Raw genomic sequence first — 16369 nt, forward strand, 5'->3', positions numbered from 1 at the left:
TGAACTTGCCTCAGCCTCCTAGAGTGCTGCAATTACAAGTGTGTGCTGCCACACTGGCTTTTTCAGTATCTTCTGAACTAATGAAGTGAGACTAGTTATTCTATAGCACTGAGCATTTACCTCTAGTTTCTCTTCCATGAAAGCCATGTGTCCTTGCAGTTGTGTGACATACGATATTTGTTTACACAGCTTTTTTACTTCCTGCCTGCTAGAAAGCTCAAAGGGTGGCTGTTTAACCACGTTAGAATGTTGGATATTAGTGGCCCCTAATTTTATTTATTTTTGTTTGTTTGTTTATTTTTTGTGGTACTGGGGATCAAAACCAGGATCACTCTACTACTGAGCTGCATCCTCTGCCATTTTAATTTCTTTGTTTTGCAAGATAGTCCCATAAATTTTCTAGCTAGGACTCAAACATACTATCCTTCTGCCTTAGCCTCTATAACTGATAGGATTGTAGATGTATGCCATACCACCAGCCTGTTGTTTTGAACCATCTCTGATACCTTACGGTGAGAGTCAATCATATAGTCAGCTTACAAACATCTTTGGAACCTTTATGATTCTAGAGATGAGATTCTTTGTCCTCATGATGAGTTTCTTTCATTCATCCAGATATATTAGGAGCTTCCTGTGTGCCAGACACTTTGTAAACTCTTGAAATTCTTCATGACATAATTTTATTGAATACAACATAACTGGGGCCTGAGATACAGCTCAGTGGCATAAGTGCCTACCTGGCAAGTACAAGGTCCTGAGATCAGGTCCCAGTGCCAAATAAATAAAACATAACCTTAATGTATTGGATGCATATTTGAAAAATTGCTAGTAAAGTAAAATAGGTATACCGATTAGATTTCTTCCTAAATGGCATTTGTTAGATTTGACTATATGCGGTGCACTCTTGTAATCTGTAATGTCAGCTACTTGGGAAGGTAAGATAGGATTGCAAATTTGAGGCCAGTTTGGGCAACTTAGTGAATACCTAGTTTTGGGGGAAAAATCTTCCTGACTTGATTTTGAAAAATGTACTGTAAGTGTACTACTATGAAGAAAATCACTTTTGCAATCCATGTGTGAAAATATTAACAGTGCATTAATTCCCACTTTTGAGTAACTTCATAGCAGTAAGTTTTATTTAAATATACTCCACCCTGAACCTGTTATTTAAAGAATTTAGCATACTGTAGAATGATTTGGTTTGATTTGGAGATAGTTCTTGCTGTGTAGCTCAGGCTACCCTTCATATCACGATTCTCTACCCTCAACCTCTGAAGTGCCAGAGGTTGTTATTTTTATATTCATTCATTCTTTTTTTTTTGGACTGAGGATCAAACTCATGACCTTGTGCTTCCCAGGCAGGCACTTGTGCCACTGAACTAAATCCACAGCCCTCATTCTTCATTTATTGTGGTGCTGAGAATCAAACCTATTGATATGCTAGACACACACTCTGTCATTGAGTTATATCCCCAGCTCTTATTTATTTTACTTTAATTAATTAAAGTTTGTTTGTTCATTTGTTTATTTTGAGACAAGAGCTCACTAAATTGCCCAAGATGGCCTTGAATTTGTAATTCTTCTGTCTCATCCTCCCAAGTAGTTGGGATTATAGGCATATGCTGCTTTGCCCAACTAAATTTTCTTCTCTCCCCTCCCCTCTTCTCCTCTTCCCTCTCTTCTTCCCTTCTCTTCTCCTCCTCCACCCATTCTTCCCTCCTCCCCTTTCCTTCCCCCCTCATTTTCTTTCCCTCCCCTCTCCTCCTCCCCTTTCATTCTTTTCCTCCTCATTTCATGATGCAGGGGGTCAAATCCAGGGTTTATACACTTTTGAGGAATCTCTCTGCCACTGAGTCACATCCCCAACCCATACAACTAGAGTTTTACTGGAAACAATTTGTATTCCTTTAGCATTTATTCATGGGATAAAGGTATACTGTTTGTTTTTGTTTTTGTTTTTTTGTCCCCTGTAGTGCTGAGGTTCAAACCCAGGGCCTTACACATACTGGAAAGTATGCTTACCACTGAGCCACATCCCAATTTCCATATTACTTTCTTTTTCTTTTTTTTTTTTTTGTACCAGGGATTGAACTCACAACTGTGCACTTGCCAGGCAGTGTGCTTATTCCACTAAGCTAAATCCCTGGCCTTTCATATCACTTTCTTTTAAGTGTGATTTATTTTAAATTTTAGTAGTACGTAGTATGTAGTGATAGCATTCCGCTTAGGAAGTTGGTACCTGTGCATGACAAGTCTTTATCATGTTACTTTATAGCAGTATTTAAGGGCTGCAGAAGTGGCTCTGGTGGCCTACCGTGTGTGAGGCCCTGGATTTAATCCCTAGCACCATAAAAACAACCACCACCAAAATAAGAAAACAAATACTCCTCTTTTTTTCTTTTTTCTTTTTTTGTCTTTTTCCTTTTTAGCGGTACCGGGGATTGAACTCACGACTGTCTGCTTGCAAGGCAGGTGCTTATGCCACTGAGCTAAATCTCCAGCCCCACAAGTACTCTTCTAAATTCTCACAAATTAGAGCATCATTAGAGACTGAGAGTTGCTCACAGGTACATGTTTGTTTCTCAGAGTCTTTGAAGATTTGTTTTCATCAAATGAAAAGGATACATGGATGGCATTTGGAATGTACCCAAATCTTTAGCCATAAAGTCACAAACAGCCTGCAGTTATTGGGTTCATTTTGATGGTTGAGATTGAATACAGGGCCTGTTCATGCTGTGTACTACCCACTGAATTACATTCCCAGGCTCCAGTCTAAAATTTTTGATGAGTTTAGTATCTCTTTTTTGTTGTTGTTCAGAACTGTTTTTGTTTTGAAACAGTCTTTCACTGTGTGGTTCAGGCTGGCTGAGAACTCCTGCCTCAGCCTCCCAGAGAGATGAACACAAAATTCCTTCTCTATAAGACTATACCTAGGGCTGGGGATTTAGCTCAGCGGCATAAGTGCCTGCCTTGCAAGCAGGCAGTCGTGAGTTCGATCCCTGGTACTGATAAAAATGAAAAAGACAAAAAAAAAAAGAAAAAGAAGACTATACCTAGTCTGCCAGGGAGAGTCTGGACCTTCAGTGTCCTCTCCTACCTCTCTTTGGTTTGGGGGGTTTTGTTTTGTTTTTTGGGGGGCTGGTGTTTTATTTTGTTTCTTGAGACAGAATCTCACTATGCAGTTCAGACTGGCCTTAAACTCACTATAGCCAAGACTAGCCTTGAACTCGCAGTGATACTCCTGCCTCAGCCTTTTTAGTGCTCCCCACCTCTCTTTGTATCTCAGGTGGCTGATTTGCTCCCCTCTTGCTGTGCTCACTGGCTGAAGACCCAGACAGAGCAGAAGTGCTATATGGTTCCTTCCAACTGGAGTGATTTCCATGGAGGGTAGTTCCCGTTTATTCTAAAGTGCAGATAGCGTGTACTAGCCTCGCTTAAAGAAGCTTTGGAAGTAAAGATTTCACATTTGTGCCCAAAGTACCAAAGTCATCCTGCTGGGAGGTCTCTCCTTCCCCAGGTAGTCCTCAGAATTCTATCAGGGCTTGAAGAGCGAAAAGGTAGTGTTTTAATAGACCTAATTATCTGTGTGCAATACTTACAACTGGCCATTGGCGTTTGGTTCAGAATTTCAAAATCTGTTCTTCATGTCTTTTTACTTCTCTGACAAGAAATCCTGTTCCCATAGGAGCCATACCCCATTAACCCTACTTACAACAGATATATTATAGGTAAAGTGGACATGGCGGCATATGCCTATAATCCTAGCTAATTGGGAGGCTTACATATTTGACGCCAGCCTGGGTAATTGAGATCTTGTCTTAAAAAAAGCAAAATGGGCAAGGTGTGGTAGCACATGCTTTATAATCCCAGCACTCAAGAGGGTAAGGCAGGATCAGTACCTGTTCAGGCCATCCTCAACTGCATAGTGAAACCTGTCTCAAAAAGATAAACAGATAGTCAGTCTATAGATCTAACTCACTGTTAGAGTACTTGCCTACTGTGTGTGAGGTACTAGGTTTACTCCTTATTACCAATAATAACAAAATAAAGTAGAAGAAAAAAAAGCAAAGATAAAGTAGAGATAGGTAAGACCATTGTTATGGTTTTAGGAAGTGAGAAAAGATTTCAGTGTGCATGTGTAGGTTTTGTTATTTTCTTCTGCTCCTTGAACCAGTAATCATCTTACCAGGTGCTTGTTCTAAGTTTCCCAGACTTTTAACTAACCTGGCTCAAGTAGAACACTAGCCATGAGGCACAAACCATTTATTAACCTTTATGACAAGAACCAGCATAGTTAAGGAAGGAGGGAGACAGGAGTTGCTGAGTGTTTTCGTGCCATACTTGGACTAGCTAGGAGTTTGGTGCTGATACCAGATACATCGTGTTCCAGCTCTATCATTGTTAGCTGTAAAGCTTTAAGCAGATGACTTCATCTCTCTGAACCTCAGTTCTTTCTTCATCTATAAATTTGAGATAATAACAGTGCTATCTTATAGGATATCTGTGTGATTAAACGAGCTCAGATGAATAAAGCCTGCGGCATGGTGTCTGGCATATGGTAGAAGCTCTACCAGTGATAATTGGTGGTGTGACGCACTTCCAGCATACCGCATGATTTGTCATTTGTCTACTGAGGACATAACAAAATTCAAAACTCATGCTCTCCCTTGTCTTAGAAGACCCACAAGTGATGAAAACGTAGTTTGTAGACTTGTGTTAGGGGAGTCTTTTTGTAAGAAGAGCCGGTGAAGAACTGAAGGAGGGTGCTGTTTATGGGGGCTGTAGTATACTGTGCAAGGCTTGGTCCTCATCTAGTGAGCCCTGGAGATTAGATGTGACCCAGCTGTATTAGTGATTGTCTAGATCTCATTCAGCAAGTCGTTCTCTGAGGACACAGCTGAGCTCTGTGAATGTGCCAAGTCAGTGGAGTGAGCTGTTTCCCTCCTCTTTATGCTGTATCCAGATAGCCCCACCTGGTCCTGCTCAGGGACCTGCCCCCCTGAGCTTTGGGCCCCTTGCTTCTTAGGTCCTCATCTGACTCAGACTGAGCTCTTGGAAACCATGACTGTTTACACTGTGTTGTGCAGCAAGGTGTTTGTCTTGGCACATTAAAAACATGGCCCTGGTTGGGCATGGCAGTACATGCCTGTAATCCCAGCATTTGGGAGTCCAAAGCAGGAAGATCACGAGTTTGAGGCCACCTGGACTACATAGTGAGTTCAAGAGCAGCCTTACCATGTAGCAAGAGCTAGGCATGGTGGCGCACACCTGTAATCCCAGCACCCAGGAGGTTGAAGCAGGAGGATTGCTGCAAGTTCTGAAAACCTGGGCTACATAGTTCAAGGTCAGCCTGAAACTACATTGCAGGATGCTATCTCAGGGTGGAGGTACCTGTGATTGGCAAATCACTTAGACATCTGTGCAGCAGAATTCTAGTCTTAGCCTAGGACCAGGAGCCTCGGCCCTGTATCTGGAGCAGTCAGGGTTAGGAGCCAGATATGGGGGAAGTTGATAAGGGAAATAAAAGTCCCACCTGGTGTTGTAATATATGAGATGAAGTGCATTATCAGAAGATTCCACATGCCCGTGGGTCCATCACTGGGTATCTTGGGCATGTCATGTGTATACATATATAGTACGGAATCTAGTTAGTGGACCTAGAGATAGTCCTATCTCAGTGTGCATTTTGTCTTATACCCAGTAGCATAGTGATTAAGAGCTTGGATTTGAACTCAGTTCTGCCTCCTCTTTGCCAGTTCTAGGACCTCAGGCAAATCATCTAACTTCTCTGTTGCCATTGTTTTCTCCCCATCTGTGAAATATACCCATAAAGTAAACTAAGGATTAAATGACCCAGTATTTGTAAGCGGAGTGGCTCACCTAGAAAGGATGTAGCATATAGCTCTGTTTCTGTGACTCTGGTTTAGATTAGAGACAGCTGGTCAATCTTTGTCTGTTTTGTTTGCTCACTGCAAGTCCATGACTTAAGCAGTTGGGACACAATAAGACTTTCATTGGTCCAGTTGCTTCATTCTGACAAGTGAGGCAGCCTTTGCCAGCTTAGAAGTGGCCTCTTCTCTTCTTAAGGTGGTAGTTGGTTGTCCTTGAGTGCTTAGGCCTCAGGTTGCTTGGCATGAGTAGGATGGGGCGGGGATGTGATGGGTGGAGGTGTGTGCCCTTGACCCTGGTTCTTTCTGCTGTTTGTGCCCAGGTGGCAGGACCATGGATAGCTCCACAGGAAGCAAGGCTAGGCCTGAGGCTGGGGAGGACGAGGGATTCCTTTCCAAACTTAAGAAAATATTTACCTCCTGATATTCCAGCCGAGGTAGGAAAACCTGTTGAGGTTTCTTCCCTTTGCTTCCCTATATGAACTAATCCCTGTTTTCTCTTACTTTAACCAACAAGATATTCACCCTACCCAACTCCAGGAGTTGGAAGAGGTGCCAGTCAAAGCTGTCCTAATCTGGCATCCTTAGAAGCAGAGTGTGGGGCTGCCAGCCAGTAGCATGCTGGATCAGGCTGTAGTGGCCAGCCTCAGGTTTGAATTCAGTTCAGAATCCTTCCTGCCTCACAGCCCTCCTTTTACCAGTTCCCAGGGGTTTTCAATTTCAAAATGGTGGGACCAGCTTACCTACAGTCACAGAGGGAAAACGGTGGCAGACCCAGGCCTCGAACTCAGATCTCCTTCACTTCTCACCTGCTTTGTAGCTTTCCACCCTGCTTGGGCAGGATAGCACTGCAAATCTGGGGGCTTGCACACTGTGGTGTCCTGTTGTTTGTGCTTAACCCTAGTGTTGGGGCTCTTGACCCTGACTCAGCACAGCCACTCTCCAGGGATGGGGATTAGTGGAAGCCTTCCCACTAGGATGTGAAACATAACTGTGTGTCTCCTTGATTCAGGAAAACGATCCACTGGAAACTAGGCCGGGAGCAACAGTCCTCCTTGTGACCAGGCTTCAGAGACATGAGGATCCCAGAGCAGTAGCACTGAGCTCCTGCCTGCAGAGCCCTCTCAACCACCAGGAAACAGCAAAACAACATGACAGCACATATCTGCATGAAAAGGTCACAGTGGACAGCCTCTGGGCAGTGAATGTAGCACCCAAGGACTGGTGGAAGTTCATGGATAGGTGATGCATCTCTTCTGACTCAGGCAGGGTAAGACAGCTGGACACTTCTTATAGCACTAAAACTATAGTTTGGAATTAAATGTGGTGGAGAGTTTAAAGAATTAAAGGCCATGCTTTCAGCTTAAATTGAAGCCTTAGAACTGCACCAAGTGTGAAATGATTCATTTTCCTCTCAGCAAACCTCTAAGAGGTCCTGAAATGAGTCCTTTGTGACAGGTCATCTTCATCAGAAACAGGGCTGCATAACTCACCAGAGCTATCTTCTCTCAGCACACTCTGCCCAGGCCTCCTCTTGGAGTTTATTTAATTCTCCAAGGTACCAAGCGGCTGGAAAGTGTATGCTGGGGCCTGGGGAGGCACCTAAAGGCCCACAGGGTCTCTAGAAGACAGACAATCTCTTCCACTGATGGCATTCAGCCCCGACAGATGGCATTCGGCCCTGACTTTTGAATTCTGTGATTCCAGCTGAGGGTGGTGGAGCTCCTGCACTTCTGAGCCACAGCCACTGGGCCATGCTGGGGAGACATCAGTTACTGCAGGAACTTGAAGCCATGCCAGCCAGCATCTTGGTTCTTACCACCAATGTTTTCAATATCTGTTTTCCAAGTGTGTTTAAATTACTCAGTGCTAAGAATCACAGTCTTTTCCTGTGTAAATGTGCATTCAAGAGAGGAAAACAGTCCACACCAGTGAAGGTTCCCCACCATGCAGCCAGGGCAAATGCCATGTCCTCAGCCTCTGCTAGTAGCACACTGCAGTTTCCACGTGGTTCACAGTCCTTGCTAGTGTAAGACAGGTTAATGAAGAACATTTTTCTTTATAATTTACAAAATTAAAGATGACAGTAGTGTCTTAAGTATGTAAAATGATTCTGTATCAATGTAAATAAGATTATCTTCTGCAAAACATAATTTAAAAACTAAACTCTGGTCATTGCTTCTTTGAAAGGGGCCATGCAGCTGGGGGAGACTAGAGAGGCAGCTGGTTTCATCCAGGTGAATCCTGGGCACCAACAGTGCTGACCTGATTGCCCTGTTCCTAGGGCAAGGTGCTTACTTGTAAGACTGTGTGCTGGTGGGAGTGAATGTTCTAGAAACTAGTTAGCTGCTGCTTCTCTTCTGAGAACCCATGTTGAGAAATATGTATGAGCTGACTGGGAGCCCACACATTGTGTCCTTTGTTACTTTTTTCCCATTGTTTTTAAAGTCTTTGTATTTTTTTTTTTTAATTAAAATTTACTGTAGTTTATCTGGGCTCCTAGCACAGCCATGATTCCTGGCACAGCTGGAGGACCTAACTTCTTGCTCATATCCACCCTGGAGTTCTGAGCTGAACAGGGTGAAGTATAAGTTTTTCACTTTGCTGAGTCGAATAGAGATTGGGAAAGAGCTGATGCATAAGAGAAGCTCAATAGTGACATTCTGTGTTTCTGAGATTCTTGCTTGTATTTCATCAGCAAAGTATTGCCTGCCTGCTCTGAAAATACATTGTGGTCAGGCACTGCCAAGCCTGGGGCTGTAGCAGGGCATGGGAAGAAGAATGGGCACTATCTTGGGAAAGTCTATGTTTATACCTAGAGAAGTCAACCAGGTCTCACTCACACCCTGTCCTGGGAAGAAGTATAGAGAAATTTTGAAAGAGGAGTATGGATTTTCTGGCTAGAGACACCCTTACTGAGGTACCGAAACCATCTTAGAGGGGAATGTGGCTATGCAACAGTTGCACTATTAAGTGAGGCTTACAAACTTGACTTTAGTTTATATCCACAGAAGGCTCCTGAGACACATGTTTCCAAATAACTTTGTACTCTTTGAATTAGAGCTGGGCTGCAAGATAATATATGTAAAAATGCAAAAAATAAAAACAAACAAACAAAAAAAAAACAGTGGGGGCAGGCATTGTGGTACAGTCCCATGATCCCTGTACTGTGGGAGGCTGAGGTAGGAGGCTTGCAAATTTGAGCCCAACCTGAGTAAGTGAATCTTAGCAAAAACCCTGTGCCAAAATAAAAAATTAAAAAGGGCTGAGGATAAGGTTTCAGTGAGAAGTCGCTGGATTTAATCCCCAGAAGTGGGAGAACAGAAGGACTATCTGTAGGTCCCTGAGTCTTTGGGGAATGAGAATAAGGAGAAAGGTAAATGAATGTATAGCACTTTCTAAAATATTAGGATGACAAAACAGGGCAATAGTAATTTGAGTGGGTAAGGCCACTGTTGGAATTGGTCCTCAGCTACGGCCCCTTTCAGGCCTCTGCTGTTTTATCTCCAACCTGAGCCACCCTCTTTAAAGTTGATCATCTAGGTTCTAGTGCATGGCATTTGCATCCTTCTGTTGTCAGAATCTCTCAACGAACAGGAATCCTCTTCATCCCAGAACTAGAAGGCTAAGGCAGGAGGATTGCTCTGAGTTTGAGGCTAGCTCGGACTCCATAATGAGACTGTGTCCCAAAAAACAAACGAAATCCTCTCTGCAGTTCTGCAAGTCCTCAGGCGACTCCGGCATCACATCATCTTGCCCTGCACTGTTGGTTAGGCTCTGCAGAAGCATGTTGAAGCATTCTTGCCTGCTGACTGTTAAATCTGCACTTATCTTCTAACTAGAGGTGCTACTTTCTTGGTGTGCCCTTCTCAAAGGTTCACAAGGTGAGTAAGTCTTAAACTTTACATAAAAAAGTGAAGTGGGTTCACAATCCCATGGTCTAAGGCCATTAACCCATAACCTCAGTGCCCAGAGGCACTAAGGAATGAGTGATGGATACTGGCCACCCTGTTGAGGGGACGCTGCTCTACGGCTCCTGGGGAGTCCAGACACAGTGCAGCCAGATGAGCACTTTCCAGGAGAAGCCAGCCTCTTGGTATTTACATGAGGGTTTTAATCAGCAGTTGCCTCACCCCTCCCATAACAGCTTTATTGTGATGTCATGCACATGTCATACAATTTAGAGTGTACATTTCAGATGCTTTTAGTTCATAATTGGGTGGGCAAACATCATCAGAGTTTTAAAACATTTTCATTGCCCCACCAAAAAAATCCCAAACATGTTAGTACTTTCCCTGAACTCTGTAAGTTTCTACCAGTTGCTCATCTACTTTTTGAACATTTCATAGAAATGAAATAGTTATTTGTGACCTTTTGTGTTCTGGCTGCTTTCACTGTATAACGTTTTCTAGGTTCATCCATGTTGTAGTGTTTATCAGAATGCCACTCCTTTTTAGGGCTGAGTAATATCCAATTTTATTGATAGTCTGGATTGATTGATTGTTCAGAGAGGGCCTTGCTATGTTGTTCAGCTTGGCTTTGAATTCACTGTGTTGCCCAGGCTAGTCTTGAACTTGCACTAATCCTTCTGCCTTAGCCTTTCAAGTGTCAGGATTAAAGGTATGCATTATCACACCCAGCTTTTTATTTTTTAATCTATTGATAGATATTCAGGAGGTTTTGGGGAGTTTTGTTTTTTTTTTTTTTTTCTGAGACAGGGTCTCATCATGTAGTTCAGGTTAGCCTTCTACTCACTGTGTAGCTCAGGCAGGCCTCAAACTCATAGTGATCCCCTGCCTCACCCTCCCAGGTGCTGGGATTACAGGCATGTGCCACCATGCCTGGCAGCTTCCAATTGTGTGAACCACCTAGAGCGGTCTGATTCATACAGTATATGGGGCAGTAATTATATAGCTCAGTGGTAGATCATTTGCCTAACCTGTACAAAGCCCTGGTTTTGATGCCTAGCACTACAAAAAAAAACTTAAAAATAAGTAAATAAAAATAGAGTGGCTAGGGATTTAGCTCAGCAGCATAAGTGCCTGTCTTGCAAGTGTGCAGTCACGAGTTCAATCCCTGGTACTAGAAAAAAAAATTAAAAAATAAAAATAGAATGATGGTTGTTAAAGTTTGGAGAAATGGAGTATTTTAATAGCTAGAATTTTAGTTTTATAAGATGGTTGTAAAACTGCACGAGTATAGGTGCACACACCTATAATTCTAGCACTCTGAGGGTGCTGAGGCAGGAGGATCATAAGTTCAAACCCATTCTGGGCACCTTAGTAACTTAGTGATACCCTATCTCAATTTAAAAAAGGGTGAGGGGTGTGGCTCAATGCAAAGGCTCTGAGTTTAAACCCCAGTACTGCTAAGGAGGGGGAGCTAGGTTCTATTAAGTATATTTGATCACACTTTAAATATTGACAGCTGCTGTGACCCATGCAACTCTTAAGGTTCCTGGGGTGAAGGACCATGAGAGGATGAGAAAAGAAAAAAAGAGACAAAGCTGGGGTCCGATGGAGCCCATACTCTTAATGGGAGGAAAAGAATTGCTCAACCTCTGTAGCACTTTTTTATTTATATACTCAGAAAAATGACATCAGTTTCAACACTGCTGCCTTGCAACCCACTGCTTGGATTGTCTAGGGGCTTGGTGTTTTTATGGGCTGAAGCAACTTCTTCACCTGGCTTGCCCAGATGCCCTTTGTTCTTTGGATGGCCATACCCCAGCTATGCACATGTGGTCAATATCCAGCATCAATGGCTCCCAACATACCCCTCTTTTTTGTTCTTCTTCTTCTTGTTTTTTTATTGGTACCGGGGATCAAACTCACGACTGCCTGCTTGCAAGGCAGGCGTTTATGCCGCTGAGCTAAAACCCCAGCCCCTCTTTTAAGTCCCTGCATTCCACAATTTAAACTTTGTGCAGTCCATTAATCCATAACAGTACACAGTTACCAGTGTAGCCAGCAATTGTCAGAAACCTTTCGTGATTTGACTTTCTTTTATAGCTAACATTTACTGTGGCATTGCATTATACATTTTTGTGTTGTACTTTTCTATTGGCTGTCCAAGACCAAGTTAGGGGAAACCTCTATTAAATATAATCAATCTCTTGCTATCTATGAAGGTCAGATAAGTCTCAAGAATATGTTCTTCTGTCAGTATCAGCCATCTGGATGAGTCACGGCCATCGCTTGACCAAGTTGCTTTCTATGAAAGCTTGAGAGATTTTTTTTCTCCTACTGATTCTCCTCCTACTGCCTCTTGATCAGAAGATTAGGGACTCATCAAGTAACAGATGTCACAGCAGAGGTTCTCTAATGTCCTGAATTTTCATTGACTTCAGAGGGCTAGGACCAAAATATTGGCTATCCTCTTAGCCCATCTATCTTTCCAATTTTTGGTCTCTAAACCTCAGTTGTGGAATATCCAGAAGAAAAGATTGGTAACAGTATAGTATAGTAGAGACAGTAAGCTTAACATTATTATCTAAGTAACAAATTCCATAGAACATTCAATGGAATCGTTATTTCCTATTAACCATGGATGTTTTAATGTTTGAATACCTATAGAATGTCAATAGACAGTTACATATTTTATACAGAAAATTAGACATCAAAATCATATACAGGAGCTGAGGATTTAGCTCAGCAGCATAAATGCCTGCCTTGTAAGCATGAGATTGTGAGTTCGATCCCCAGTACCCAAAAAACCCCAGAAAACCATATACAGCATTATAGCATGACAATCATGATGACATTTTGTAACCCACCTGAATTTCCATTTTAACATAAAATATGTCCTTTTAACCAATCATTCCTATCTAATACATAAAAAATTTTATGAAACTTGGGGCTGGGGGTTTAGCTCAGCGGCATAAGCACCTGCCTTGCAAGCAGGCGGTCGTGAGTTCGATCCCCGGTACCGATAAAAATGAAAAAGACAAAAAAAAAAAAAAAATTTTATGAAACTTGTTGACTTTTAGTGGATATACATTTCTTGGAAGACCTGTATATCTGAAGGCATGAATACACCATGAGGTAATAACACTCATTTGGGGCCTAGGATGTAGCTTAGTGGCATAAGCACCTGCTTTGGCAAGCTCAAGGTCCTGAGTTCAATTCCCAGGACCAAAAAAAAAAAAAAAAAAACAAAACTCATTTGTCATGACCATATAAAAACCTTTGTATGGGCATCTTTAAATCAAAAACCTTATTAACTGGAAAATTTAATATTTTGACAATGACCAATGTGAACACATTACAATATTTTTTTATATCTTTAGTTGGGGTTTCTCCCTTAAGGCTATGGATACCAGTGGGGCCTCTGATCAATGAACATGAACCAGTTAAGTGTACCAGGCAGCCACTTTCTTATTTATCAAAGTCCTAGCCAATAATCCTCCACAGGCCCTAAGGGATTTTTGTTTGTTATCTTAATAATGTTATCTTAATGATGACTTATGAAAAACCCAATCATAACATTTAACCCAGTAATTTTTTAAACAAGTAGAGACTCCCAGGTCAATAATAAACAATATATATGACATTTACACAACCACTTTTTTTTTATTGGTACTGGGGATCGAACTCACGACCGCCTGCTTGCAAGGGGTGCTTATGCCGCTGAGCTAAATCCCCAGCGCCCTATACAACCACTTTTAGCAACATTTTGACTAGCTAGGAACTCAGGTGGAAGCATGTTTGTTTTTTAAAAACATATGACCCAAATTAAACTTTCATTAAATGATCAAAAAATGCAAAAGACAAAAGAAAAAATTGTTGAGCTCAAATAAATAGAACAGCTGTTCACAGAATGGACAAATGGACAAACAGTCTGTATAGATTGGGACAGACATAGAAACAAGCATAACAGCTTGTTGGTGTCTGTGAGAACTCTAAGCTCTCAGGGGGCCTATTTAGTCGCTTGAATCACACCCCTTTGTTAAACTAGCTCTCTTCTTAGACCCATGTTCTTGGGGCTGGAACACCTGTTCACCTCTAGCATCCCATACCTCTCAGCATTTTTGAGGTGTTTTGTGCCCTCAGGGACTCCTTGTCCCCACCCCCCAGGGATGGAACTTGCAACCTCCTGCTTGCCAGGCAGGTGCTTAGGTCACTGAGCTAAATCCCTATCACCCCCTCAGGGCACTCCTGTATGAGCACTTGTGCCTCCAGCTCCACATGTGTGAATGATCACTAGTTCTGTTGACTCCCAATAGCCACTTATAAATAAACTAAATGAACACACAAAAGATACATAGGCAGACCGACAAGCATCAAACAAAATCAAATTGCACTCAAATATATTTTCGCCAAATTGAATAACACTAACTTTACAGTTACAGTATTTGTAACTATAAATAGACTAGTCAGATTTGTTATAGGTCATTTAGCAGAGATCTCTTATAAGAGATTTGGAAAGGACAAAATCTTATCTATAATTAACATTTTTGTATTTTAATACTAGTACTGTTTGTGTCTCCTTTCATTAAACTTTCAGTTTGGTTATTTCTATGTACTCTTACCATCTATTTAGACCTTTGGTTTTTGGTTTTGCTTACAACTCCTGGGCATCCTGCATCAGTTCCTTCAGTTGCCTCGAGGTCTGGTCTAACCCCATCCTTGTCTTTTGGTTATGGCATGGTTTCTGAGACATCACTGTCATAGGGCTGAACATCAGCTTCTTGAAAGGTAAAGTCAACTCCTTCTCTGTGCTTGGGTCCGTGATATAGCCGGACAGCATGCCCTGGCACCCAGATAGGCTGTTCAGAATTTTCTGGAAAAATACAAACATACCCTCTACCCTAGGTGATTAGTGGCTGGGTCCTTTCCATTATCCAGTATAAATATCCTTCCAAAGGACTCTTTCTAACCCTTTATTCTTTACTCAATTAAACTGTCTTTCTGCTGCTGTAATTCCATCTTTAGTAGAATTTTAAAAGTTAATAGTTTATATTGCCAAATGAAGTCTATTATGAAGTGTAAATTTTATACGAAAAGCTTTATCTTTTTGTTTGTTTGTTTGTTTTTTGTTTCTTGTGATACTGGGGATTGAACTCACGACCTCGTGCTTGCCAGGCAGGCACTTATGCCTGCCTATCTTTTTGTTTTTGTAATTGAATCTTGAGCATATAGTGAACACACAACAATTCCTTGATGTTGAGGATTATAAAGAATTCCTGTGGTAAGGGAAACATGAAGTTTTATAAAACATTTGGAAGGTAGCACTTTATATAGGCTGGGTCATTATCAGTCTTAAGTGCCCCCGGGGCGGCCAAGAGCACGAAAGGCATCTAAGCAATGAGTAATGACATGTTTAGCTGCTTCACCACTGTGAGCAGAAGCAAAGGTAAATCCCAAGAAAGTGTCCAGTGAAACATGGACCCAGCCTTAGAGAGCCAAACTCAGGAGTGTGAATGACATCCATTTGCCAGATATGACTGATGTGTAGCCTCAGGAATTAACCCCCATGGAGAGTGAGAGAAGATGTATTACACAGCAAGAGCATTGTTTAACAATTTTTGGAGCCTGTTCTCAGGTTGAATGGAACTGTTTGCCTAGGGCAAAAGTGTTTTGATGGACTGTGGCATGGGAGGCAGAAGCCTGTTGAATGGTATCTGAGGGAGCAATAGTGAAGGTAGCTAGCAGTCTGTCTGTAACATTGTTTCCTGCAGTAAGAGGCCCTGCTAGTTGGGAATGGGAAAGTAAATGGCCAATAAAACAGGTAACTTGTCATGATTGAATGACATTGAGTTGGAGTGTATGAAATAAGTGAAAGGTTTTGACTAGTGTGTACAGTGGTAGTTTCAGTATGGTGCATCACACCACAAACATAGGCACTGTCTAAAAAGAGGTTAATTGGAGTGGATAAATAATCTTGTAAGGTCCATATTACACCTTGTAATTCAGTCTTTTGTACAGAAGAGAAACCCATATTCTATATTCAAGAAGAGGCCATTACATAACCTTCCTTACCTGAAGATGACCCAGCTGTGAAAACAGAGAGACACCTACTATGGGAACCAAACTTATTTTTGAAGGAAAGACAAAGGGTGTTAGGAAAGCAAATTGAATTAGTTTATCTGGAGGATAATGACAATCAGTAACACCAGGGAAGTTAGCCAATGCAGATTGCCAAGAAGATGAAAACTACCATAACCACTGTGTTAATGAGAAGAAAAAAGGAACAATGATAGTTTGCCCCTCATGACCAAAAAGTTGAATAGTGTATGTTTTCCCACATGTGATCAGTTCTGCCACAGCCTCATAAAAGGGAGTAATGGTTTTGTGTGGAGTATGTATAGCCATTGTAAAGGCCCCTGTGACTGCCAAAGGACCCCAGACATTGGCAAAGATGGGTCAACTCTAGAAAGTTGAGCATTAGAGAGAGCCAGATTAACTTTGTCCAAGGCAGCTTTTGGCCTCTGTTATGAGTGTCCTTGGAGATGTGTGGGCTGAGTCCTCCTTGAGAATGTC

The 16369-nt window shown here is 42.0% G+C and overlaps 1 protein-coding gene across 2 annotated transcripts in view; it reads left to right on the plus strand.

Annotated features, from left to right (window-relative positions):
• The window catches only part of Dnaja3 (DnaJ heat shock protein family (Hsp40) member A3), a 37778-nt gene extending 29724 nt beyond the window's left edge, over window positions 1-8054 (plus strand). Inside the window, exons 11-12 of one of the 2 annotated variants that reach the window (XM_003477719.5) lie at window positions 6212-6325; window positions 6901-8054. In XM_003477719.5, the coding sequence (XP_003477767.1) occupies window positions 6212-6312 (101 nt within the window). In that variant the 3' untranslated portion in view covers window positions 6313-6325; window positions 6901-8054. The remainder of the gene's footprint in view (window positions 1-6211; window positions 6326-6900) is intronic. The other variant, XM_005007468.4, reaches the window with a different exon arrangement.
• Window positions 8055-16369: the final 8315 nt, after the last annotated feature.

The sequence above is a fragment of the Cavia porcellus genome, unplaced genomic scaffold (genome assembly GCF_034190915.1).
Source record: "Cavia porcellus strain 051 isolate PalLab524CR breed Dunkin Hartley unplaced genomic scaffold, mCavPor4.1 scaffold_16, whole genome shotgun sequence".
NCBI classification, from domain to species: Eukaryota; Metazoa; Chordata; class Mammalia; order Rodentia; family Caviidae; genus Cavia; species Cavia porcellus.